The sequence below is a fragment of the Molossus molossus genome, unplaced genomic scaffold (genome assembly GCF_014108415.1).
Source record: "Molossus molossus isolate mMolMol1 unplaced genomic scaffold, mMolMol1.p scaffold_m16_p_11, whole genome shotgun sequence".
NCBI classification, from domain to species: domain Eukaryota; kingdom Metazoa; phylum Chordata; class Mammalia; order Chiroptera; family Molossidae; genus Molossus; species Molossus molossus.
The window spans coordinates 63,350,857-63,378,642 of record NW_023425346.1 but is presented as its reverse complement, the minus strand read 5'-3'; the positions used below and the strand labels follow the sequence as shown (position 1 = coordinate 63,378,642).

The following is a 27,786-nucleotide window of genomic DNA, read 5'->3' as shown; positions in this document are numbered from 1 at the left end:
ACAATATGATTTAACTTTAAAAATAAGAGCTTGGGCAGCAGGTTGCAAAGCAGGAAACTGCCATTCATTAAAAGTCACTCTGGAGTTCTGAAGTAGTCTATAAATATCAGTGGATTTCCTTTGGTAAACCAGTTTTCCAACCTGGATATGCTGGATTTATTTAAAGAAATGACTGTTGAGTCCAACTGTTCAAAAAATTAGGCCTACAAAAGGTTAAATTTATGGAGTAATTTATACCAATTGGCCTCACAGTGTTTTGACAATGTGGTTATGATTTTTAAATAAAATCTGGGATAAAAATAATTCATGTAATGACATCTACCTTTAATGTTTATAATATAGTTTACATTTTTACTTAGAAATTTAAATCTCCTTCCAATTGGCTTTAAACTTAGAGTGATAAGGTTTTAATAAATTATGAATTATAATTTTTATTGATTACATGTAAATATTCATTTATATTTTTTAACATAAATAGACTTACTAAATATCAAATGAATTTATAAGTTTTTCTAAATGATATTTATTATATGTTGTAAATATTTAATACAAGATCTTACCTGTGGATCCTTTAGAAAGATAAAAGCAAAAAATATGTATTGGTGTTTAATAAAGAAACTCAAAATGGGCCTTAAAAAAGTGATTCTTACTTTCCCCCAGGTATAATGAGATTATCTGTATTTTTCTTTTTTTAAATTTATTATTTTTAATCCTCACCCGAAGATATTTTTTCCATTTTTATTTTTTCAGACAGAGTAGGAGGGAGAGAGAGAGAGAGAAACATCGATGTGAGAGAGACACATTGATTGGTTCTCTCCCGCACACCGACCAGGACTGGGGACTGAACTGCAATATGCCCTTGACTGGCATAGAACCTGTGACTCTTTGGGCCAGTCAAACTGAGTCAAACTGGCCAGGGCTGTTTTTCTTTTCCTTTTAATTAAAATTTGGTTCTTTCCATACTTTAAAGATATTGCTTCTCTCTCTTCTAATTTGCAATGTTTCAGATGCGAAGTTGCTGCCATTCCAATTTTGTTCCTCTGTACATAATATCTTTTTTTTTTTCTCTCGCACTGCTTGTAATATTTTTTCTTTGTCCCTGGGTTTAAGCAATATGATTTTGATATGTTATGTGTGTAGTTTTCTTGTTTCTTGTATTGGGTTTGTTAAGCTTCTTGAATCCCTGAGTTTATGTTTTTGGAGAATTCTCAGCCTTTATTTCTTTTTTTTTTAATCCTTATCCGAGGACATTTTTTGCATTTATCTTCAGATAGAGTGGGAGGGACAGAGAGAGGAAGAGAGAGAGAGAGAGAAACATTGATGTGAGAGAGACACATTGACTGGTTGCCACCCACACGACCCCAACCAAGGCTGGGGCCAAACTGCAACCAAGGTATGTGTCCTTAGGGGGAACTGAACCTGGGCCTCTCTGGTCTGCAGGCTGATGCTCTAACTACTGAGCCAAACTGGCCAAGGCTCAGCCTTTATTTCTTCAAATATTTTTCTGCTCCTCTTCTCTCTCTCTTCTCCTTCAGGGACTATTTGACGACTTGAAGTTTTTCAACAATTTAGCCTTCCTTCCTTCCTTGTTACATTTTAGGTAGTTGCTATGTTTGTGTCTTCAATTTTATCACTGTTCTTTTGCAATGTCTTATCTACCATTAGCCCCATCTAGTGTATTTTTTATGTCACACATTGTATTTTGCACTTCTATAAGTTTGATTGGTTGTTTTTATATATCTTCTCTGTCTCTATTTAACAGCTTAATTTATGCCCCAGCTTCATGAGCATGTGGACTGTGTCTGAATGTCTTTGGCATTCACTACTATCACCTATGTCATTTTTCTGGATCAGTTTTGATTGATTTTTATCCCTGTTATAGGTTATATTTTGTTTGTTTCTTTGCATGCCAGATTTTTTTTAATTGGATGCCAGACATTGTAAATTTTATCATGTTGAGTATTGAATATTTTTATATTTCTTAAATATATTTGAACAAAGTTTTTGTATATCATAAAGTTACTTGGAAAGGTTTAATTGTGGGGGATCTTAATTTTAAGATTTGTTGAGTGGGGCCAAAGCATTATTTATTTTCGTCCCCCTCCCCGACCCCCCCACACACTTATAAGGTAAGCCAGTCATTAGTAAATCTAATTGATGTCCTGTAGATTATGAAATGTCCCTCCCTCTCTGCTGGCTCCTGTGTGAGCTATAGTCACCATTCTCTGTAAATGCTGTCGGTGGCTCTTTTCTCAGTTTTGGTCCACTTACTAGATTTTTTTCCTGCTTAAATTTGCAAATAAATATAATTAGTGACAGATGTATAATGGAAAAAAATCAAGAAATTGTAGGAACTTTGGAGAAATTTTATTTGAGATATTGTTCTTATCTGCTGTGCCATTGATATTATTGAATACTTATGTTTATTCTTACCCAGTGTCCTTTGGGAGATTTTAGAATATGGTTTCTAAATATTTAACATTTTTAGAAAGACTTTGTGATTAAAATGCATTTGCATAAAAGAGATTGTTTAACATTTCTTTATTTATTGCTTTAATATTTTGATATTTTTGTAGGGTATAAAGTGTGATTGAATTGAACACCTATTTGGCTGGCTTTCATCATGAACCGTGCTTTTAGCAGAAAGAAAGGTAAGTGTATCCATTTAATGGCCCTAGGGTCAATTCAATATTAATTACTATGAAAATCAAACAGAGATATTAAGCAATTAGTTTTTCCTGTTATCAAACCACATGGTTCAAGAATGAAGTTAGGATAAATTACATAAATTTGCAAACATTGCCAGTTAACCCTTTTCGATTATCACCCTAATGAAAGAGTGGAATGATTTAATATACTTAGTGCAGAATACATTCGTGATAATATGGTCTCTTACAATGTTATTTTGTGGTGTGAAATTGCAAAAAATAAAATGATCTGAAACTACTTCTAACTTCACCTTACGTAGCCAAATAACACTAAATTCTTTGGGTTTGCATAAAGTTACCTTGATTTAAATTCACTGTGGATGTGTATATGTGTGAGTATGCTTTACTATTTTTTTTTTTTTAATCCTTCCCTGAGGATATGTTTAGAGAGAAAGAGTGAGATTGAGAGAAAGAGAAACATCAATGTGAGGAAAAAACATTGATTGGTTGCCTCCTGTAAGTGACCTGACTGGGGATCGAACCCACAACCTTTTGGTATATGGGATGATGCTCCATCCAATTGAGCTACGTAGTCAGAGCTGCTTTACTTTTTATTGACTAATAAGTGAGCCACTCAGTTGGTTGAGCATAGACCCATGCACCGAGAGGTTGCTGATTCGATTCCCAGTCAGGGCACATGCCCACATTGTGGGCCCAATCCCCAATGGGAGGCAAGCAAGGGGCAGCCAATCGATGTTCTCTCTCATTGATGATTCTGTCTTTCTCCCTCTCTACTCCTCTCTCTCTCTAAACTCAATTAAAAATAATAATAAATGACTGAAGAATAAAGTCACCAGTGTCATTATCAAAGTTCTAGTTCATTTTCTAATATATGAATAATGAGCAATCCAGAACCCAGGAACAGATCATTCTGTTCTAGTCGATGCAGTCAGGAACAGTGTGTTTTCTCTTTAAAAGATTAATTGACACATGTGATGTGCCCCGTTGAGAAAGGCTGGGAACACTTTAGGACTTTCAACCATGCAGCAGGGAAGCATAGCCAAGAACCTTGGTATGATAATGGGAATTGTCTTTCAATGCTTGAAAGGCGATCATTTGGTCATGAGACTAAATTTAATAAAGGACAAATAGGTACAAATTATGTGGTCATTGATTTAATGTAGGAAAATTTTTTCGATAAAGCTGTGCAAATATATAATTTGATTACTCAAAGTACTGGCTTCTTTGTTACTGAAGCAAGAGGTGTTCATTTGGATGTGATGCAGGGGATTAATCCATTCTGGTGGGGTTTAGGTAATGTGAACTGTCAGATATTTTCAACCCTGGGAAGCTAGGAATTTATTATTTTACTTACTTTTTTCTGAATAAGGGGAAGGCAAAGTGACATTATGGTCTGTAGCTTGCTTCTGATTTAAAACATATACCAAAAGTAAAATATTTCTTTTTTTTTATTCCCTTTACTAGTAAAAAAAAATCTAGGAATAATCATATGAAGTATTTCTAATAGAGTAATAAAAAGCTTTACATCTCAACTCATTGCTTTAATCACACTATCTTATTTTTTTAAAACCATCCTGGACCATGTCTTTTTATTTACTTATAATTCCCTTTCCCATGGTTTTAAAGTTAAAACTCCACATTTCTAATCTACTCCTTATTTTAAAGGAATTTAGAGGGCTTTTTCATTGAGAAACTCCAACAGTTGGATGGCAATATGAGTAACAATTGTATATTTTGTCTTATTTGAAGACAGTGGAACTATAACCATGAGGAAATTAATGTAATTTAGAGAATCAAGAAGCTGAAATACTTATTTCCTACTTGTTTTCATTTTTTTAATTTCTTTTGATTTCTCTTATTTTTCAGGTCTAATGGTTAAATATACTTATTAGGAAATTATTGATCAATACTTTACTCTAATTCCAAGTTACAACTTGATGCTGGAAGTTCCACCTTAAGTTCACCAATCACTTCTGAATCTCTTATTTAGTGCGGTTGTTAAAGGAACAGATTTTAGAGCCTCTGCTCCCAGTTTCAGCCAGTACTACTATTTGAATTTACGTTGAGTTGGAAAACTTGAATTATATGAGATAATCCATGTATCCTAACAATTGGGAACTTAAGTATAGCCCTAGATGATGTATAATTTACTTCATCTTTTCAGTAGCTACCATCAGCATGTGTCTTGACGAGGAATCGAAACAGTGACCTCTTGGTTCATGGGTCGATGCTCAACCACTGAGCCACACTGGCTGGGCAATGTAATTTTTTTATAACTCCTTTCCCTACATTAGCTTTCTATCTGAATTTTTTTTTTCTTTGTTGATTTTAGAGGGAGAGGAAAGGAGAGGGAGAAAGAGATAGAAACATCAATGAAAGAGAACATCGATTGGCCGCCTCCTGCATGCCCCCAACTGGGGATCTGGCCCACAACCTGGACATGTGTCCTGACCAGGAATTGAACTGGTGAACTCTTGGTGCATGGGTCAACACTCAACCACTGAGCCACACTGGCTGGGCTCTATCTGAATTTTTAAAATACAAATTATATTTGTTGCATAAAAATGAACAATTTAGTAAAAAACGTAAACCTAGCATGTTAAAAAAATGTGATTAAATAATTTAGCTAATTACATTTTATTTTCCTTAATTTAGCAGTTAACATACTGATGAGTAGACATAATCATAGTACATAGCACTTAGAATTCAGTATTTAAATATTATTTCCCTTTTTATGATCCATTCATCCAACAACATTTAGTTTTAAATGTAATATGCTCAAAGTATTAAGCTCTGTGGTACAAGAATAATGAAGTTACTGCATTTTTTTTTTTTCTCACCCGAGAACATTTTTTTGTCTTTTGTTCAGATAGAGTGGGAGGGAGAGAGAGGAAGAGAGAGAGAGATAGAAACATCAACGTGAAAGGGACACATTGAGTAGTTGCCACCCACACGACCCAACCAGGGCCAGGGACAAACTACAACCAAGGTACGTGCCCTTAACGGGAACCGAACCCCCGGTCTCTCTGGACCGCAGCCCAAGGCTCTAACCACTGAGCAACCTGCCAGGGCACTGCTTCTTTCTTGATGAGTTCTTAATCTTAATGCATTTTGAATACATAAATTTATTGACCCAGAAGTGAGAGTGGTTGGATACTTGTTAAACATTTTGAATATTTAAATATTTTCATTTTGTGTGACTGTCCACTATTGAGTCAGTAACTATAGTTTAACTTCAGGGGACACATTCTAGAATGTCTATGCTCCCCTTTCTAAACCAGTTACATGCATCTAATTGCTTCTGAGGACACATACAGTGACCATGGACCATCATCTGTACTAGCTCCTCAAGGTCAACCTCATCTATATAAATTAATATAAAGAGTTTTATTCTGTCAGTTTTTTTCTTTTGCCAACGTGTAAATTAGGATGACAGTAAGGACTCATTTTTGGAAACTCTTCAGGTTTTATAAGTGTACTACCTATACTAGAGGTAAGTAATAAACAACCACTAAACTATCTGCACTTGACGTGTGGATATAAATTTTTTGTCATTCTAGCAACTGCAGCTTGTGCAGTAGTCATTTAATATTGCAATTATTTCAGTCTATCACAAGTAACAGCTGGATATACTTACCTTCTTTCTAGGCCCCTGAAATATGAGACTATAACAGAGGTAATATCATCAGTCTTTCAAATAATAGTAGCTTACTGGAGAAAGCAGTTATCTCTTGGCCTCAGGATTGGAGTGAACCATCATATTCAGACTGTAGTCAGACTTTACATCCTCCTGAGCAGTTTTGAATGTCTTACAAAAAGACACATGAGAAGAATTGAGTTAAGGGGTTAAAAAAAAAAATTGGATATCTTTTTAGGTTTCCTAAATGCGGTCTTTGGTGTTTTTATTATTTTGGTATTTTAATTGTTTTGGTGTATAGTATTGTGATTTCTTTCTTTTAATACACGAGGGAAAGACTATGTTCCAAAAATAAGTACAAATTATTCTTAAATTAATCATGTCCTATCCAGTAGCAATCATAAAAAGAAAACTATAATAAAGAAATTAGTTTCCAACCTTTATGTTAATGTCAGTATGTCAATATTGTTTTTTGAAGCTTAGAATGTATTGCTTCTCAAATTGCTTCACCCAAGTACAGTTTTTGTTTTTTTTTTAATGCTGGTTTTTTATTTATTTATTTATTTTATTTATTTATTTTATCCTCACCTGAGGACATTTTTCCATTTTTTATTCAGGTAGAGTGGGAGGGAGAGAGAGGAACAGAGAGAGAGAGAAACATCGACGTGAAAGGGACACATCGAGTGGCTGCCACCCGCACGGCCAACCAGGGCCGGGGACAAACTGCAACCGAGGTACATGCCCTTAGCGGGAACCGAACCCGGGTCTCTCTGGACCGCAGGCCGACGCTCCAACCGCTGAGCCAAACCAGCCAGGGCACAAGTACAGTTCTTATATATCCACTTCAGTAGTCAGGAAGAGCCCTGAAATGCACCAAAAGCATGGTATTTAATTGATCCCTTATGTTTTATCTTAAAAATTCTTGTGAATATTGCATTGTACTCCAGAAACATGTTTAATATAAGCATAGTGCATTATCTTTCAAATGGTATAAAATAATTGACATTCCAGAAATATATGCCATTTTTTCTGTCTTCACATTCCCCCAGTTTGAGAAGAACATGTTAATGCTGTCAGACTAGGTTCTGTTAACAATATTTTCAAAGGTTTTGAATTCAGTGTTGAAAATTTTTTGTTAGTATTTCAATATTTCCTTCTAGTGTGTACTTAGTTAATATCTGTTATGGTAAAATATGACTTTGATTTTATTCTGTTTATAATAGTGATTCTAAATTTTAAAATTTGGCCCTGGCCAGTTTGGCTCAGCGGTTAGAGCGTCGGCCTGCGGTCCAGAGAGACCCGGGTTCGGTTCCCGCTAAGGGCATGTACCTTGGTTGCAGTTTGTCCCCGACCCTGGTAGGTTGTATAGGTGGCAACCACTCGATGTGTCCCTTTCACGTCGATGTTTCTCTCTTTCTCTCTCTTCCTCTCTCCCTCCCACTCTATCTGAATAAAAAATGGAAAAAATGTCCTCAGGTGAGGATAAAAAATAAAAAAAAAAATTTAAAATTTGCATGAGGAATAAAATACAAAACTACATTAAAAGTGACATAACATATTTAAATATTGAGAAGTTTTAGTACAAAAAAAATGCAATAAAAAACACACACAAATTTGGTTTGACTAAACATTAATATTTTTTGCTTTTTTTTTAATGTATGTAGTCCACAAAATATTTGGGATGATATAAAGTTCAAAAATTGAATGAAAAGTATATTTTATATTTTCGTCAATAATATACAAGTTAGTTTAAATATCTTTTATCCTTTTAGTTACTTTTATTTCTAACATTCTTATACTCTAATCTAAGGGGCATTTCAAATTAAGATTATTTATATCAAAAACTGCTGATTAGCGCTGGCCAGTTTGGCTCAGCGTGTTAGAGCGTCGGCTGCGGTCCAGAGAGACCTGGGTTCGGTTTCCGCTAAGGGCACGTACCTCGGTTGCAGTTTGTCCCTGGCCCTGGTTGGGTTTGCAACTACTCAATGTGTCCCTTTCACGTCGATGTTTCTCTTTCTCTCTCTCTCCCTCCTACTCTATCTGAACAAAAAAATAGAAAAATGTCCTCGGGTGAGGATAAAAAAAAAAAAAAAACCTGCTGATTAGTAGATTCTCAGTGTTTCTCTAAGCTTAAATTTAAAAATTATCCTAATATATTGATTTCTAAATGAACTTAGTAGATTGATTTATTTCAGTTTTAGATAAATGCAATAATTAGTTTAATATTAAAATTTCCCTTTACTAAATAGTTAATTCTTTTCTAAAAGTAATGAGTAAAGAGAAAATTACTTTTTACTTATTTGAGAATTAAGAAAAATAACCTGTAATTTATGAGAGTAAAAAGAGAAAGTTATCATAAAATTAATCACATAATTGATATAATTATTCTTTTTTTTTTTTTTTTTTTGTTCAGATAGAGTGGAAGGGAAAGAGAGGAAGAGAGAGAGAAACATCTATGTGAAAGGGACACATTGAGTGGCTGCCACCCACACGACCCCAGGGCCGGGGACAAACTGCAACCAAGATACATGCCCTTAGCAGGAACCGAACCCGGGTCTGTCGGGATCGCAGGCGATGCTCTAACTGCTGAGCCAAACCGGCCAGGGCTGATATAATTATTCATAGTCCAACTGATGCTGTTATCTTACATATTCTTTAAAAACTCAGTAACACTTGTATTATTTAAAAACATTTAAAAAGAAAAGCAGGGACTTTTAGATCAAGAAATGAATTCTATAATCACTTTCCAGCTACCTTGTTCTTATATCAGACTAGTTTTTCTTTCTTAATTTAGCAAAAGAATCTCATAATTGGAAATGCTCTCATCAGAGTCCCTACAAATGCTAATGCATGCATATGATACCCTCAGAACCTGTAATGTAAGTTAACAGTATGTATTCTTCATTGCAGACAAAACATGGATGCATACGCCAGAAGCTTTATCAAAACATTACATTCCCTATAATGCAAAGGTAAAATAGTTCATATTATATTATTGGATTTTATTTATTATATATTCATAATATTATTACTAATTTGTGGTTGATCTTAGAAACTTGGTTAATGCATTGGCATTTTGTGATAGATGATACCTGAAAATGATTTGCATAAATAAAATCATTTTGTAGTATATAGTGTGGGAAGTTATTTTTTCCTCCAAATAAGTGATACTAAAAAAAAAAAAGTATCCTTATAATTTCTATTTAAGTCATGCATGTGTTGTCTTTAAATAATTTTGGTTATTGTTAAAATTATTTTCAGTATCATGTCCTGTTGGAAATAAAATAACCAACAAAGTAGTGTCCTCTAAAAACATTTTAATGTTGCACAGGCAAATATAAAACCTAACCTGGATATAAGAGAAATGAACCGCAATTTTAATGAATGTAATTATTATCCACCCCAAAAGAAACAAACAAAACTTTAACTTTTAAGTAAACAAACAAAAAAAAAGGTGCATTTTCTTCTTTGGTGAAACTTTTGTTCAATTGCTGCATTTTAATAAATAGAAATAATCTATACTCAATGTCTTGAAAGATTCGATTCATTATTGTTGGAAAACTGGAGTAATGAATGCAATAAACAGAATGGTCTCTAAAGAAAGATGTTATTTGGGGGTTAGTGAGCACCAAGTCTGAAATAGACTTCTGAGAAATCTGAGTTTAAATTTGGAAGAGACAGAGTGAATGAAAGAATTGGGTTTGAGAATACGTGAGTGGATTAGACATAAGTAACTGACCCCTGGAGACAGGGTGGGGACAAGAGAAAATGATACAATTATTTTTATAAGAGAATTTAAGAGTTTGTGGGTTAGTAAACTATATCCTGGGATATAATGAGATTAAGATGAGCAATTATTTCAGGAAAAAGTTTTTAAAAATTTATTGAACAGAAAGTCGATGATGTTTAATAAGGAACCTCTAGAGTGCTTGTCTGAGTCTGAATCAGCAGGAAGAAGCATTTAAAAGGCCATCTAGAAGTTCTCCCAGAGCTGTTATTCAACAGTGAATTTGTAGAGTGAAGCAACTATGCGTTTTTGCTGACTTTGCAGAAAAATACTTCAAAATACTTTCTCTGTAAAACTGATATACTTGAAATCACTACAATGCTTATGAATTTCTCTGTAAAGTTAACATGAGAATTTGATTGCTGTGTTTAGCATGAAAACTTTAGATAACTAAATGAGAAAATATGAGTTTGTAGTATCCATATCTTCCACAGATAGTCATTATTAGCTACTGAGAAACTGTATGAAAACTATATAGAAAAAATAATCTAGAAAACCGCTATCATTTTAAAGTGCATGCTCTGTTATTTTATAATGCAGTATTATTGACTGTTGTAGAATTCTATTCTTCAAGTGAAACTACCACAGATGATATATTTTTATGTATGATTGAAATGTCTTTTTTTTAAAAAATGGTTTATATAGGAAAAGATTCTAATTAGAACTACCTTGAACTCTAACTCTGTGGGTTAATGTGACAATAGAGATCTGCTTGTCCACATGAAGAAGTTGCTTTTGCTTATTCATAGGTGCATAACAACTGTAAGGCATCCCACACGAAGTAGAGGGCACAGAAACATCTTTTCAGACTGGGGTCAGTAAAATATGGAGGAGCAAGTTGGCTTTGTCCATTCTAATATGGCCTCCTGAGTGATAACGTATGGCATGTGTACCAAGTAGTGTTAAAACTATTTGAAGAACATTTTCCTCCCCTGAATTTCCTCCTTTGTGGCACTTTTAAAATGGACTCTTTAGTAGTTATTTTTTTAAATGTTCTGTGTATCTTATTAGAACACATGCCACTTGAAAACTAAATGCATGTCCACGAGAAGTACCTTAGCACAGCAGAAAAAAAAACCCCACAGACTATAGACATAAAGGTGTTAGATAAGTATGAGAAGAATATCTGGAATAAAATAGTAACTCAATAAATGTTAGAAATTATTAATTTATCTTTTATTTTTCTCAGAACTTTCCAAAGTGCCTGTCTCATAGTAGGTGTTCAATATATATGTATTTAATGAATTAATGCATAATAATCTTTCAAAGGTAATTAACAAAATAGTTACATTTTATTTATCCGTAATATATTCCAGGCACTATGCTGATGTGTTTTTACATGATCTTATTTAATATCTGCCACGACTCAGTATGGAGATTATTAATCTTTGTGTAGCAAGAAACTTTACATTTTATATAAGAGAAAACTAAGGCTGAAAGATTAAGTAGTTTGCCCACTGTCTAAGAGCTGGTAATACAGACCCAGAGTTAAAAATCGAAGTCTATCTGAGTTTAAAGCTTTGGCTTCTCTTTATGTGTGCAATACCACTTGATTATTCACTCATTCATTAAATGTTATATATAAGGTGCTATTGCTGAAACTTTATGACTGTTGGTAACACTGCAGAGCTGTATGACACATGGCTTCTGTTCTCATGGATCTTATTGTTGTGGAATAATATCATAACAGACATAACAACATTTCATTCAGTGTTTCTTTATGATATTGCTGAAATGTTGTAGGAACATAACTCTTTATATTAATTAGCCTATGGTAAAATTGGTTCTGTTATACATCATTTTGCTTAAAGTTGCAAAACCTAGCAATAAGTGAGGACTTCATATATTAATGGCCGAAGTGTATGGTCATAAGTTTATATAGGGTAGTAGATAAACATGTAGTGGAAAGTAGAGATGTGCTAAATATTGTTTATTATACTTAACTAAGACTGTAGTATTTTTCATTCCCTTCAATTTATTTTTTTATATTTCATTTAATGTTTTTAAATTTCTTATCTTTAAATTTAATTTTATTGTTGAGAGTATTACAGATGTCCCCCATTTTTTCCTCCAACTTTTTTTTTCCTGAAATTTTTGATGAAACTACTGAACTCCCTTCTCTATAAAGACAAAATACTGAAAAACTTTTTTTTCAATGAGTTTATTCTATTGGTGTGAGATAGTCATTTTCTAGATAGAGAATTGTGACATATGCTTCATATAAAGCATTTATTAAATGTTTTATTCTAAAATGTATAATTGTGCTCAAAAAACTGATGTATTTATTTTTTATGAAATATCTAGCTTCGTTAAAATATATGAGAGTGCAATTTTAGATGATTACATCACTTTGCACCTGCAGCAGTAAAGAGAGTCAGCATTTCTTGATTATCTGTTTACTGTGTTCTAAGTTCTAAAAGTGAGTGAATCCAAAATAAATAAGAACATGGATCTTGACCTTAAAAACTTATGACTTCCCCGGTTGCAGTTTGTCCCCAGCCCTGGTTGGGTCATGTGGGTGGCAACTACTCGATGTGTCCCTTTCACATCGATGTTTCTCTTTCTCTCCCCCTCCCACTCTATCTGAACAAAATATCAAAAAGTGTCCTCGGGTGAGGATAAAAAATGAAACAAAACAAAACAAAAAACTTATGACTTCCCTGGGGAAAGAGAACAGACACATGAAACAAATAAAGAATTCTAGGGTTAAAAAATTTATTGTTATTATATTTATTATAGAAATAATGTATCTTTCTAAACTATAGTTGTACTACTAGTTATTATTATATCTTGAGACTAATTTAGCCTTTGCACTATTATCTGAAAAACAGAGAGCCAAGTTCATAGAATACGTGTCAGGTATTGTATCTTTTTTGTTTGCATCAGAAACAGTGAGATCAGCCAAGGTACCTTCTGTGACCAACCTGAGAGTTTCAGTGGGGAAGGAATGGCCTTTCCTTCAAGCATAGCAGAGGACTCCATACTGCCAACCTTATAGGTTTATAGACAAGAAAGGCTTTGAGTGTTAAAGAAAAATATCCTTGTAAGCATACTTTCCTACTACCTTGAGTTTTCAACACCTGCATTATTGAGCAAGATGTTAATGTGCACAGCATCTTGGTCTGAAAGTCAAATACAGAAATCTAAGAAAATGCAAACTTTTTACAACTGTTAGGAAGTTTTACAAGTAAGAAGTTGATGAAGAGAGTTACATTATATGGCTGAATGGGTCCTGGTAAAGAAAAGTTTTATTATAACTAAATCATTTTACTAATGCTTCTCAAATTATTTTTGGTGAATATATGATAAATTACCCTTCAGTGAAATGTTAATTATTGGTTTATGAATTAATAGAAGAAAAATTGGATTGTAGAAATAAAGATATCTACAACCATGTCAAAAAAGGAAGTCAGCAAAATAATAATAATAATAATAACATTCATATTAAACCCCGTGGAATCATTAAAAGTTGGGCAAAAGATACATCTCTGTGGTCAATGAGATGAGATGCCTACTAAAACATCCGAAATGGTTTAGAATTCCAAATACATACGATTCTTTAAAGCAGCTTTGTGATAGCAGCAGACATAAGCATTCGCCAGTTCTGCTGGTTGTAGATGCCAGGGGAAATGTAAAAAACATGAGGAGCTCAACTGCATTTCATATAATTCATTTCAGTTTTTTAAAATGATATTTTAGTTAATCTGAATGCAAAGGAACCACTTTAAAAAATTTATTTTATATACAGCCTTTAAAATTTTTTTCTTAGATTTTAGAGCTGATCTTTAATAATGCTAATATTCACAACTTATATCCATTCCAAATTTTTTTAAATTAAAGAATGAGCATATACATTGAGCCTTAACTGTCATTCCCTCCAATTAAAAATGATATATGCTACCCGGCTGGTGTGGTTGAGTGTCGACCCATGCACAAAAAGATCACCGGTTTGATTCCTGGTCAGGGCACATGCCCAGGTTGTGGGCCCGATCCCCAGTGGGGTCATGCAGGAGGTAGCCAGTCGATGTTCTCTCTCATCGATGTTTCTATCTATCTCTCCCTCTCCCTCTAAAAATCAATAAAGAAAACAATTTTAAAAAATGATATATGCTATTATATAGATTGACAATAATTATGCATTTATAACCATTAAGAACTGTCCCCTTGGAGAATTCCGGTCAAGATGGCGGGTAGGTAAACGCGGTATCGCGTCCTCCCACAACCACATCAAAGTTACAACTAAACTACAGAACAACCATCACTCACAACTGCCTGAAATCAAGCTGAATGGAAGTCGTACAACTACGGAAATAAAGAAGCAGCCACATCCAGACTGGTAGGAGGGGCGGAGGCACTGTGGGCTGGTCCCACACCCACGTGTGGCGGATAAAAATCAGGAGGACACCTCGGCTGGGAAGGTCCTCCCTGAGGACTGAGGGGTCCCCGTACCACACCAGACGCCCTGCTCAGGGTTCCAGTGCCAGGAGAGAAGTCCCCATAACTTCTGGCTGGAAACACCAGCGGATCTGAGGCTCAGGGAAGCTGAGGTGGCTGGAGCCCCAGGCAGCTCCCTAAAGGGCCCGCGCACGGACTTATCGGACTCACTCCCTCTAAGCTTGGAGGGGAGGCAGCTCGAGGGGCACAGAGACATACAGGGAAGAACTGAGCTGTTTGGCACTGGAGCGAGGGCTGGAGAGGGGGCTTTCTAGGGGACAAACGTGCAGTCAGAGGCCTTTGTTCCTTTGATGAGCCCTTCCCTGGGGCAGCAGACAGAAGCCATATCTGGGACTCCAGCAACCTGGCTCACACTGGTATTCCCACCCTGGTGACTCCCTGAGGCCCTGCCCCACCCAACTTTCAGGCCCACCCAAGCTGTTGCCACTTGCTTAACCATAGGATTGGCCTGTCTTGGATCCTGCTTCAGGTTTTCCTAAATTCTTTCAAACAAGCAGCATCTGGTCTCAGCTAGCCCCATACCTCTCGTTAAGTAATACACTGAAACAAACACAGAGAGGCAGCCAAAATGAGGAGACAAAGAAACAGGTCCCAAATGAAAGAACAGAACAAAACCCCAGGAAAAGAACTAAGCGAAATGGAGATAAGCAACCTAACAGATGAGGAGTTCGAAATACTGCTTATAAGGATTCTCAATGAACTTAGTGAGGGCCTCAAGAGCATAAAAAAGGACCAATCAGAAATGATGGATGCACAGTCAGAAATGAAGGAGGCATTAACTGAAATAAAGAATAATTTACACAGATTCAAGAGTAGAGTGCGTAAATCCAAGAAGCAAACCATTGATTTGGAATATAAGGAAGCAAAAAACACCCAATCAGAACAGCAGAAAGAAAAAAGAATCCAAAAAAATGAGGATAGTGTAAAGAGCCTCTGGGACAACTTCAAGCGTGCCAACATTCGCATCTTGGGGGTGCCAGAAGGAGAAGAGAGAGAACAAGAAATTGAAAACCTGTTTGAAACAATAATGGCAGAAAACTTTCCTAACTTGGTGAAGGAAACAGACATACAAGTCCAGGAAGCACAGAGAGTCCCAAACAAGATGAACCCCAAGAGGCCCACACCAAGACACATCATCATCAAAATGCAAAAGGTTCAAGACAAAGAGAGAATCTTAAAAGCAGCAAGAGAAAAGCAGTTAGTTACCTACAAGGGAGTTCCCATAAGGCTGTCAGCTGAAGAAACTTTGCAGGCCAGAAGGGAGTGGCAAGAAATATTCAGAGTGATAAAAAGCAAGAACCTACAACCAAGATTACTGTATCCTGCAAAGCTGTCATTTAGAATCAATGGCCATATAAAGAGTTTCCCAGACAAGAAAAAGTTAAAAGAGTTTATCACCACCAAACTGTTATATGAAATGATGAAGGGTCTTTTTGAAGAAAAAGATAAAATATATGAACAAACAAAATGGCAATGAATACATATCTATTGACAATGGAATCTATAAACAAAATGAACAGGCAGAACAGAAACATTCTCAGATACAGAGAACATTTTGTTGGTTGCCAGATGGGAGGGGTTTGGGGGAATGGGTGAAAAAGGTGAAGGGATTAAGAAGTACAAATTCATTGCTAGACTGACAAACCTCAAAGGGAAAGGGGTTGGGGAGGTGGGAAGAAATAAACCAAAGAACTTAAATGCATAACCAATGGACACAGACAATAGTGTGGGAAAAGGCGGGAGGGGGGTGAGAGTGGGGAGGAGGGGGTCAATGGGGGAAAAAATGAGGAACATCTGTAATACATTCAACAATAAAGATTAAAAAAAAACCCAAAACTGTCCATTTATGTGCCAAAGCAACACTGAACTCATATTTAAAAGAAAGTTAAAGCCATAAAATGTTTTTTTTTTTCTTGGAACTATATGCATTTTCATGATAAACAATGTGAAAACAAATAAGAACAGAGTAGTAACTGGAAGTTTGTGGAATTGTGACTTTGTAGTTGGATTGTGCTTTTAAAATATAAGACTAAATGGAAAAAGAGAAGTGACAGTAAACACATGACATTACCTAACTTCTCAATTTTTGAGACTAACTTATAAAACCAGTTAATATCTCAAAAATATATGCCTATTTTAAAGAGGTTGCTTAGTTGTGTTTTTGCCCCTAAGTTTTCCCAGGTAACTTAAGTAGTTATTAAACATAATTTTGGGCCCAACAAACATGGCTCATTGGTTGAGCATTGACCCATACACCAAGAGGTTGATGGTTCAGTTCCAGGTCAGGGCACATGCCCATGTCGTGGGCCTGATCCCGTGTGGGACATGCAGGAGGCGGCCAATCAATGTCTTCTCTCATCGATGTTTCTATCTCTCTCTCACTCACCCTTCCTCTCTCTCTAAAATCAATAAAGAAAAAAAACAAAACATAATCTTGGAGGTCATCATCATTGTAAACTATTGCTCTACACATAAGAATGTTCTAAAATCATGTAAGTAAATTTAAGGCCGAGAGAGGTTAAGTGATTTGGTCACGCTTACACAGAAAAATAGCCAAATTTACATGAATCTAACAGAAGACAAAAGGAAATCAAAGTGAGTCAAAGGAGTTACCACATCTCACATATGTGTGTTTGCCAAAAGGGATATTAGTTCCTAAAAGATTGCTCTAGGGTTAAAGGAAGATGATTATGCAAATCATTAAATGTTTGGCATCTTTATGTTTTTCCTTAGCAGTATTTTTTTTTTTTTTTGACAGTGTGTATATATAAATGATGAGATGACTAGCCTGCTTACATTTCCTCCCTCTAGCATGCTCCAATCCCCAGTTTTTGTTGTTTATTTCAGTTTTACCTGCCAGGATTTGCAACGTGTACATTTTGTTCTGAAGCTGTAATAGTTTAATCTTAAAGACATATCTAAATAGATTCAGATTACCATCACTCCATTTACCATTTCCTCCTATTCTTGAGATCTTAATTTGATTTTGGTTTTCCTCTTTAAGAAATTTTTTTTTTAAAGGCTCAATAACTTTGATATCTTGTGGGGTATTTCACCTTTGAGAATGTCTGCCTGTCGTCTTAGACCTGTCTGTCCTTCAGCCCTAGTCCTGCTTGCAGTCTTCCCTCATTCTCCTGTTGAGAAAACCTCTGAACCCACCCCAGTTTCTTTTCTACAAGGTGTCTTACTTTTTCTTAATGAATGCCCAAGACTTAATTCTTTATTATTAACTTGTAATAACATAGCTTATGGGCCTAATGAGTCTCAGCAAACATCTCTAATGCCTTGAAACTAGGAAATGAAGTCCTTAGCTCTATTGTGAAGGCTCCCCCGAGGAGAAGTGAGTAGGAAATGAGGTCTTTGTTCTTCCTATATAACAATAAGCTCCCTATTCAAAGAAATATATTCGTGATTAAGGACTATTATGCTATCAGTACAACAGAGCCAATAATTTTGGATCTGGGAAGGCTGTGTACTATCATTAAAAGGGCAAGGGCTTCGGAGTCTCAGTAGAGAGTTGAAAGCAGACTAAGCCTGGTATTTAATTCCCTTTTCTCATCCGTAAAATGTAAACACTACCTTGTTTTACTGCTTTTATGACAATTAAACAAGATAACATCTGTAGGGTGTCTGGCACGTGGTTGAGGCTCACTGAATGTTAGTTTTCCTTTTTTCTTTTTTCAGATATACCTAGACTTAACAAAGATTTGATACAACGTTACTATGGAAAAAAAAACCTTCATAGTTTCAAACAACCAAGGTACAGATTGGAGTTTTTAGAATACAGCACACTCATTAGGAGATTAGTTCCCAATTCTTTGCATATTTGAATAACATGACTATTCCAAGACTCAGTGTTATGAAATAGAAGCAAGTTGAATAGACTTGCAGAGCCTCCCTCCTTCCCTGCCCTGTCTCGTAGGCTGATTTTATCTGTGATGGAATTAAGCCCAAATGGTGAATGGTGATAGGCAAGACAACAATGGTTAAGTACTTCCTATGAGATTTAGATCAGAGAAGCATAAATCATCCCTCCCCAGTCTCTGCAAGTTCAGATAAGAAATGGTTCCCTGGGTATCAAGCAAGCAATGAAGGGGCTTGATCTGTAGTTGATCCCCAGTTATAATCCTTAATAATTAGAGCTAGATCTCTAGCTTCCTAAAGTTTTGCACTTATATCTGAGGATTGGCACATCACTTACTTGGTTACATTTGTGTTTTTATTTCTCATTAGAATGGTATTGCTCCAGGCTTGTTTACATGTGCTGAGATGAAGGAATAAAAACAAAGCAAGTCTTACAAATAGAGAAGCTATTTGCATTTGCATATATTCTGACTGAATAATATGGTACAGGACCTACTGGGACAAAATGAACGGGGTTGCATATGCTCAAGCATTGCCAGCAGAATATGCAAGTATATTTAATTGTTTTAAGGTATGTAGAAAGAGTGAGGAAACAACAGCTACTTTTTTTAAAATGATGATTTTATATGTTTGTGTATGAGTATGGCAATAGTAGTTTAAAGTAGTAACTCAGGTGTTCTAATCAATGAATTGTCCTTTGTGGAAAAGTAAAGACAGAAAGAATGTAGAGCCAAGATGTGAAACAGAGCACAGGCTATGAGCAGTTTATCAGTGATACTTCTACAACTTTAGCATGGACTTTTATGATGAATGAATGACTGAGTATTGCTTTTTTATCATTTATTTATAAATTTCATAAGGAATGTCCTTCATGTTTTCCAGTGTAGTAAAAATTGTAATGAATGCAAACATATGACATTATAGTAAATGATCCAAATAACAGCATTTATTGACTGAGTGCTGTGGCTCTTTGAATGGCCACCAATATAAAATAGAAATCTTTGTAGTAAGAAAAAAAATGGTTAATGATTTATTACAGATTTAAATTATCTTGTTGTCAATTTCACTGTGAATCATTTCATAGTCTGATGTGTATACTTATATTTATAGTGAGTTTGATTTTCAGTCATAAAATTACAACCTTTTAACTTTGTTTCAAGAGGCAGGGTATAATTCCAGAGTAGCTGACCAACAACTGTTTACTTTACAGTTGTTATGGCCTGGTTCAGTCTACTTCTTCTTCTTCTTTTCTTTATTAATTTTTTTAGAGAGAGAGGAAGGGAGAGGGAGAGAGAGAGATAGAAACATTGATGAGAGAGAACATCAATTGGTTGCTTTCTGCATGCCTCGCACTGGGGGTTTGGTCTACAACCTGGGCTTTTGCCATGACCAGGAATCGAACTGGCGACCTCTTGGTGTATGGGTCAATGCTCAACCAGGAGCCACATCAGCTGGGCTAGCCTACTTTTTTTTATTATCTTCACCTGAGGACATTTTTCCATTTTCTGTTCAGACAGAGTGGGAGGGAGACAGAGGAAGAGAGAGAGAGAGAGAGAGAGAGAGAGAAACATCAAGGTGAAGGGTACACATCAAGTGGCTGCCACCCACACGACCCAACCAGGGCTGGGGACAAACTGAAACACGTGCCCTCAGCGGGACCCAAACCTGGGTCTTTCTGGACCGCAGGCCGATGCTCTAACTGCTGAGCCAAACTGGCCAAGGCCAGCCTACTTCTTTTTAGCATGTACTAGATGCCAGACTCCAGGTATAAAACATGCCTACCCCACAGTCTCATCATGAAAGAGACCACCTCTAAGGATTACACAAGCTTAAATGACTAGAAGGACACACATGTGTGTCCTTAACTCCTGTAAAGCTTTAATAAAGACAGTGAAATTGTTACAGCAAGAGAAAGAATGTGTACAAAAGCACCAGGAGCCCAAGAAGCTTTCAGGCACAGCTCTCCAGGGTCCTTGGTTAGTCACACAGGACTCATCTCCAGATTATGAAACACCATCATATGTGTTTCAGAAGACCTCGTTCTTATCTTGGCCAAGGATCAGTCTGAGACTTCTGCACATCTGAGAGCTATGTGGATAGCTGGCTCCCCATCTTATGCATGATGGTACCTTGAGTTATACTGGGGAGCACCCATGCAAAGGGTGAAGTAGCATTCTCTAATGGAATGATCTTAATGACTGAGGTGAGATGGTCATTTTAGTCAGGGAGCAGGATGCACAATGTCAGAGAGACACCCCAGAACACCGCACATTTTAGAAAGTGTAAGGGTTCGATATGGCTGGAGTGTAGAGGGTTTATATAGGTAAAGTAGATACAGAATTATGAAGATAATCCTTCAGTTCCATTCCTCAATGACAGGAGTGTAGTGATCGACTTGAACCTGAGATAGGGGATAATGAGGTCAGAGATACCTGTTACTGAACAGAAAGAGTCGGTCCAGCTGGCGCTAGCAGAGCCAAACACAGAACACCAAGAATTGCAGTGGAGAATGATGGGCCATTTTATTATGAATGGTGCCACCCCGGAGAACAGGAAGCTAATGCTCAAAAGCCGGCACCTCCACAGTTTACAGACAAGGGGTTTTAGAGCAAAATTACGAATCATTATCGGTATGGGGTTTGGGGTCCTGGGTCTTGCTGCTTGGTCGGATGAGGTAAGGTCAGTGAATCTTAATTTCAGGTTGTGAGGTCAGCTTAACAGTGCATGTTCCTGGGTTATCTTGATGTCAGGGCTGGAAGCTGTACATCTTGTGACTCTTACCCATGGTGTGCTATTACTATTTGTGCTGTCTTAGTTACCCCCCCCCCCACACACACACACACAGTCTAACAGGCCCTAAGCTAAGCAATACAAGCCTTTTCTTTTTTTAAAAAAGGTATTTTCTGAGACGGTCTTAACATTGAACTTGGTGTCCTCTGGAACATCTATGTTGGAGATACCAAGAAGTGATTCAAAGCCCAGAATCTAGAGCGTAGTATTTTGTGACCACTCAGTGCATACTAAACAACTAAAAGACTTATGCTGTCATCTTGCATTTTTGGAGCTCTAATAATTTTTCAAAAACCTATTATAAATAGGAAAACAAACAAAAAATGTTTTAAAATCTGTCTCCTACTGTGAAGTTTAGAACAAACTACCGTTTTCAAGTTTCAACACCATCGTAGGAAAGACTGTTTTCCCAGTTCGCAAAGGCGCTTGCAGAGGAGCAGGTGAAAGCTGGCTTCCTGTGAAGAAGGCATTTGCCTGAGGGTCTCAGCACGTCTCCTTTCCCATGGCAGTCCAATCAGATTCCCTGCTTTCTGCTCCATAGTCTTTTATCCGGAGATTTCAGTCGACTCCTGAAATAGCAATTAATTGAAGTTATCTTCGTGTGTGTGTACACGTATACATAATGCACACATGGGATATACACACATAATGCACATATATATACAAACTCTGAATTTACATCTTACAGATCAAAGGACAAAAGATAGCAACTTTTAAATCTAGCTATCTCTATGTTGGCATAACATCTTTCAAATAAACAATTTCTTTAAATCTGAAAAAAAACACAAAGCTCAATTTTTTTTTCCCCTGAGTGATGAGCCAGTCAGTTCCTTTCAAGTACTAAGTAGTAAGAATCATCAATATTATATTGTATATGTACCTCATCCTGCCCCATGAAAAAAATGTCTAAAAAGTAATCACAAACATCAAAAAGCCATTTCCTGTGAACTACAAAATTGCAAATGTCATTTAGAGTAGTGGCCTCTATACCTTTGCAAACTGCCATGTCCCTGGCCTTACATTTGTTTATGCTTTCGCATTCCAGTGAGGTGGTGAGAACTAATATTATTATATTTTACAAATAGGAATACTACCTCAGCGTGCTTAAATTACTTGTCAAGGCCATGTAAAAAGTGAAACCTGGTCTTCCGTGCAGATAATGTTCTTCTAGGTTCTGACTTGTTTGAAATGTAATGTGTGTTTTTTTCTCTATAAGCTGCCTTCTCTTGTTTCAGAGATGCAAGAGTAGAGGTATATATTTTCTAACTGCTATTATGTATTTATAAACAAATAAAGACTATTTAAAAAGTATCATTATGCAGCCTTTTTGAATTCTGTGTTAAAGCAACCTTTTGCATTGAAGTATATAAAGAAGAGAAAGTTGCTTTTGAGAGTGGTGGGCTCTTATTCCATGGGAATGCTGCTGCTACCCTTTGCCCTCTTCTTTTTGTAAGAAACCTGTACACTCCCTTTCTGCCCATCCTAATCTAAACAGACATTCCAGAAAGCAGGGCATGCGTATCCTTCACAGATGAAGAGGTACCATAATGCTTAGTGACACAAAGAATCGTTATCACAGAATATGTAGAATTAATCTTATTTTGAATTATTTAAAATAGGTGAACATTTCTTAAACTGGTAATGATGGTTAAAAATGAAAATTTCCTGTCCACTTATCTGATTTAGTAAGTCTTGAGTGAGCCTATGTCTGTACTTAAGAATCTGGGGAAAATACGGGTATTCTCTTTGGTTTGGAGGATACAAGTAGTAAAACAAATCAATCACACAGATAAAGTCGATTTTAATCAATAAAAATCGTCTACCTTGCCCCCTACGTATCTTTTTAGGAAGCTAATAATAAGCAGCAAAATCGAGTGCCTCTAGTTTCAATTCTCTCTGCTCTTGCACACCAGCTGTGGCAGTGTTAATAAGCATCAAAATCATCCAAAGGTGAGGATTTAGGAGAATAAAAAGAAAATTGCAGGATCTGAATAATTCATTGCAGTGGTGATACTTGGATAAATAAATCTTGTGAGCACAAAAGTCTTATAATAAAATGGACTGTGCTGAAATAACAAACAACTTTCCAATGCAATGGAAATACTTTTAAGCTGTTCTTAGATATGTTTGCATAGTTGTAGACATAGCACCATCAAGATTTTCTGAATGTTCTCCTCTGATTAGCAAGACTTGATGGAGTCCAATTTATATAGTCATTTGTTTTAGTAATCCTCTGCCTCTCTGCCTTCCTTCATTTTCTCTTCCACACTCCCTCAGTAGTGACCCTTATCTTTCCCAATTTTTCTTTTCCTGAATTCACATCTTTGAACCTGCTACTTTTTTTTTTTTTAATTTAAATATTTTTTCTTTATCCATTTTAGAGACAGAGGAAGGGAGAGGGAGAGAGAGCTAGAAACATTGGTAAGAGAGAACATCAACTGGCTGCCTCCTGCATGCCCCCCACTGGGGATTGGGCCCACAATCTGGGCGTGTGCCCTGACTGGGAATTGAACTGGCGACCTCTTGGTACATGGGTCGATGCTCAATCACTGAGCCACACCTACCGGGCAGAACCTGCTGCTTTCAATCAATGGGGTAAGCGTTAGCGACTGGTCATTGGTATGTGCTAACTGCTCAGCTCATGCGTCAGTAGTAATAACAACACTACCAGCCTTTTCATCTGCTTAGGACTTGTCAGGCACATATTCTGTCTTCATCCTCATGTCAATCCTCTGCAGTAGGTAATGTAGTTATAACAACTCTATTTACTTATCCACTTTGGTTACACTTATGGCCTCTATTTTACAAATAAAGAAATTGAGATTTCGGAAAATGAAATACCTTGCTCCACACGACACAGTTAATAACTAGCAGAGTCCAGACACCATTATTTCTGAGCATGAGCTGCTGATCACTATAACATGCCACCAGGTATTCAAATGCTAAGCCCTTGTCTTTATATATAAGGGTGATCTTATGTCTCGCTTGATAAGCTTCTGCTCTTCTGATGAGTAGTTTGTGGCAACTTATTCCTGAGAATTTGCCTTCTGCCAGAACATAGCTGCCTGTAGGCCATCTCCTCTTCCCCGGGCTGCCCTTCCCAACCTTGAGCGCTCGTCCTGTCCCTTCCTCTTGTGCCCTGGGTTTTCCACAGCCACGTTCCTATTTTCTATCCCTCTACTTAGGGACTTCATTTTGTTCGGAAAGTACACTTTTTACTCACTTGCCTCAACTTCATAGGCAGGGTAACTTACACTTTATAGAATTCTAATACTTAAGAAGCCTTGGCAGAGCAAGAAGCAGTTGTGGGGAGGCTTTCGGTAGAGGGTGCTAGTAGGGTGCAGTGGGTGGTTATACACTGGGCCAGTCCCAGTGAGAAGAGGGAGACAGAGCAGAGAGAGCTGCCTCTGAGGGCCGTGCTAGGAGGTGCTCCAGTCGGCTTTTAATTTGTCATGATTATACCGCGGCAGGCAATGCAGTTCTTAACGGAGGATTATCTGTACATTTTAGAACACTTATTTTCTAATTTGTCAGAATGCATTTTTGAACCGAGACTCAGTTTTAATCAAGATATGATTGCATGTTTGTTATTAGTGCTATAGAATATGCTAGAGTAAATTATTCATTATGTCTGTAAGGTAATGTCTGTAATTTTAATTTATGTACAAATGGAGATACATTATTTTTCCTAAGGTACAAATTGTCTGCCTTCAATAAAAAAATTAATGAAATACTTCCTGATATTTCCATTGCCCTTAAATGAGGAATTCTATTTTAAAACAGTGTCTACAGTGTGCAGTACATAGTAGAAGGCTAATATATATTGGAAATCATCCCTTTCTCTATGCTTTGCAGCCATCTGCAAGAATTTCATTTAACCTCTGAGTATTTCAAAACACCAGCAGAGCATAACTTATTAAAGGAGCTTTGAAATCTTGCTCTGATGGCCTCTTCTTGGAATGTCTCCTTTTCTTGTAAACAGAACTAGATGTGAACACAGCTGCCATGGACTTTGCTTAGGATGTCACCCAATGAATCCTTTCTACAAATGACTGATAGCACAGTTACCCAGCTAATAATGCCTTATGAATCCCTAAATTAGTAATGCTATTATCATGTTTATTTTGCTGATACTGTGGAATGTAAAGTTTTAGTAATACATATACATTTAAGTTAATTCTCAGAAATCTATAGCCACATGTATCCTAACTCTCTGGATTTAATTTTATGGTAACATACACATAACAAAATAATGCCTTGGCATGGCTTTTAAAAGTGTTTATCATAATTTGCCCAACACATTTTCCCCTCTAATAATCACCACTTTGATTTAGTACCATAGAATATCTCAAAATAATGCTAACAATGACACGTAGGAGAGCAAAGCAGCAGAAATAATTCAGCTGTCACTCCCTGTACTGTGGCAGGGAATAGCCTGGCTTCGAACATCCAGTGTTGACAATGTGGAGATAATGGAGAGCTCCAGAAGGAACTTATTGTCTGAAAAATAAAATTGACAAGATGTCATGATTCATATATTTTCAATTTGGAAAACTTGACTCTAGAAACTCACTGGAGCTCTTAGAAGCTGGACAGACCTACCAGAGGTGGGAACTATACTAAGGAGAATCATCTTTAAAGCAGATTTGAGTTGCTTATATGTTATATATACCCGACAATGCCTCGAAGTGCATTTCACACCCAACAGTTATTTCCTGGTTGAGTAAATTAAATGTTGACATAACTATTATAAAGAAAGTTATTTAGACAGGCAACTGTGTAGCACAGAATGTGAAGATAAAACATTAGTAAATGTTTTATCTCATTTTGATTGAAAGTGATAGATATTTATCCAAAGTTCTTAAAAATAGCAGAGATGATGGGTTGAAATAAAGTTAGTAATAACTGTGAAGCTGTTTTTCATATTCATAGTTATTGTAAAAGAAAACAAATATCTAGCGGGCTATTTCAGATTTAATGACCTATCAAACACTTCAGCCAATGTTGCATATTGAAGTCCCATCATATATATGAAACACTTTCATTTTACCTTGTCAACAGTGAATTTTATAGATAACTGATTATATTTTTGATGCTGCTGCTGAAGAACTTGAAGCTTTGTTTATGATCTACCTCTATTTTATGACTTTTAAAAATATGTTTTTATTGATTTTTTAGAGAGAGAGAAAGGGAGAGAGAGAGAGAGAAACATCGATGTGAGAGAGAAACATCTATCGGCTGCCTCCTGCACACCCCCTACTGGGGATCAAGCCTGGAACCTGAGTATGTGCCCTGACTGGGAATTGAACAGGAATCTCTCAGTTTATGGGACAATGCTCAACCACTGAGCCCCAGCGGCCGGGCATATATTATGACTCTTTATAGCCACTTTAAATACATTTTGGGACATGGTGGAATAATTTTAAGTCAGTCAAATAAAAATAAAAAAATAGGGGGTTATTTTGAAGAAGGAACTATGCCTGAGTCCCTGGGAACTCAAGACCACTCATCAGCAAATTCCCCTTTGTCCTCCACCAATCCCGTGAACCTTGCTTCTTCTTGCTCCAGAAAAAACCCAGCCCTCTTCTGAGGACACTAAGTTTCCTGATGTCTTTCCCAACTTTGAACATTTTCCACAAGGGGTGGATATTTTCTTCACATTACTCTTCCCAGGACGTCTGTCCTGGCAGGTGGCACCGTCCTTTCTCTGGAAAATCCCCTAGCTTTGAGTTTCATGTTATCAAACTGCGTCCCTCTTCCTCTCCTAATCGAGGTCAGTTACAATCCCCACATCACTCCTTCATTCCTGCAATATTTTAGCTCCTGCTGTATTGTCATTCTCCCCCAAATAATTGTGTACTAGGGAGACACTATAATACACAATGGCCATTATAGGAGCAAATGCTCTTGTGAGGTAGTGATGCCTTTGTCAATAAATATTCTTAAGCAAGTGGACAGATCATGCTAAATCTTTGGATATGGCCTATAATTGATTCATCCACTGAGAGCTGATGTGCTTCTAGGATACCAGTGGTCAGTGTACAAGTCTGTTCATACAGAATATCATAACCAATAAGTTAAATACTTTGGCCCAAATCAATACATTTATCTATTCATATATTGAATTTGGGACATATTAATTAGGATCATTGATAGCTTTTATATGATATTTTCTGAGTGCTGTGCCTTGACCTTCATAAACTGGATCATTGAACAGAGCAAGTTTCCGACTTTGACCAATTTATAGTCACCGAATCAGTGTGCTTACTGATTACCTCAGACTAACTTCTTTTGTACCACATGGTTGACCAACTTCGTGACTCCATTAATGACATAGTACACTTATACCACTAAATTTTAAAGCAGATAGAATTACTTACTTTATTTACTTTAGAGAAGTTTCTCGAAATAGATTATTTGCAATATACATACACCTAATAAAGTTTTAATGCAATGTTTTCTACAAATTTTATTCTCTAACATTTGACAAATAGAACCCAGTTTATTTACTACTTTCCTTCTGTCTTTTTTAAAACTGCAGTATCATGGATATATTTGATAATACATGTATGCATTTCATAGTC

At 36.4% G+C, this 27,786-nt stretch overlaps 1 protein-coding gene across 5 annotated transcripts in view; it reads left to right on the top strand.

Moving 5' to 3' along the window:
* The window catches only part of GULP1 (GULP PTB domain containing engulfment adaptor 1), a 243,465-nt gene that overhangs the window by 150,754 nt on the left and 64,925 nt on the right, over positions 1–27,786 (top strand). For all 5 annotated transcript variants that reach the window (XM_036254946.1, XM_036254947.1, XM_036254942.1 and 2 more), the window contains 2 exons: positions 2,577–2,651; positions 9,217–9,278. In XM_036254946.1, the coding sequence (XP_036110839.1) occupies positions 2,624–2,651; positions 9,217–9,278 (90 nt within the window). In that variant the 5' untranslated portion in view covers positions 2,577–2,623. The remainder of the gene's footprint in view (positions 1–2,576; positions 2,652–9,216; positions 9,279–27,786) is intronic.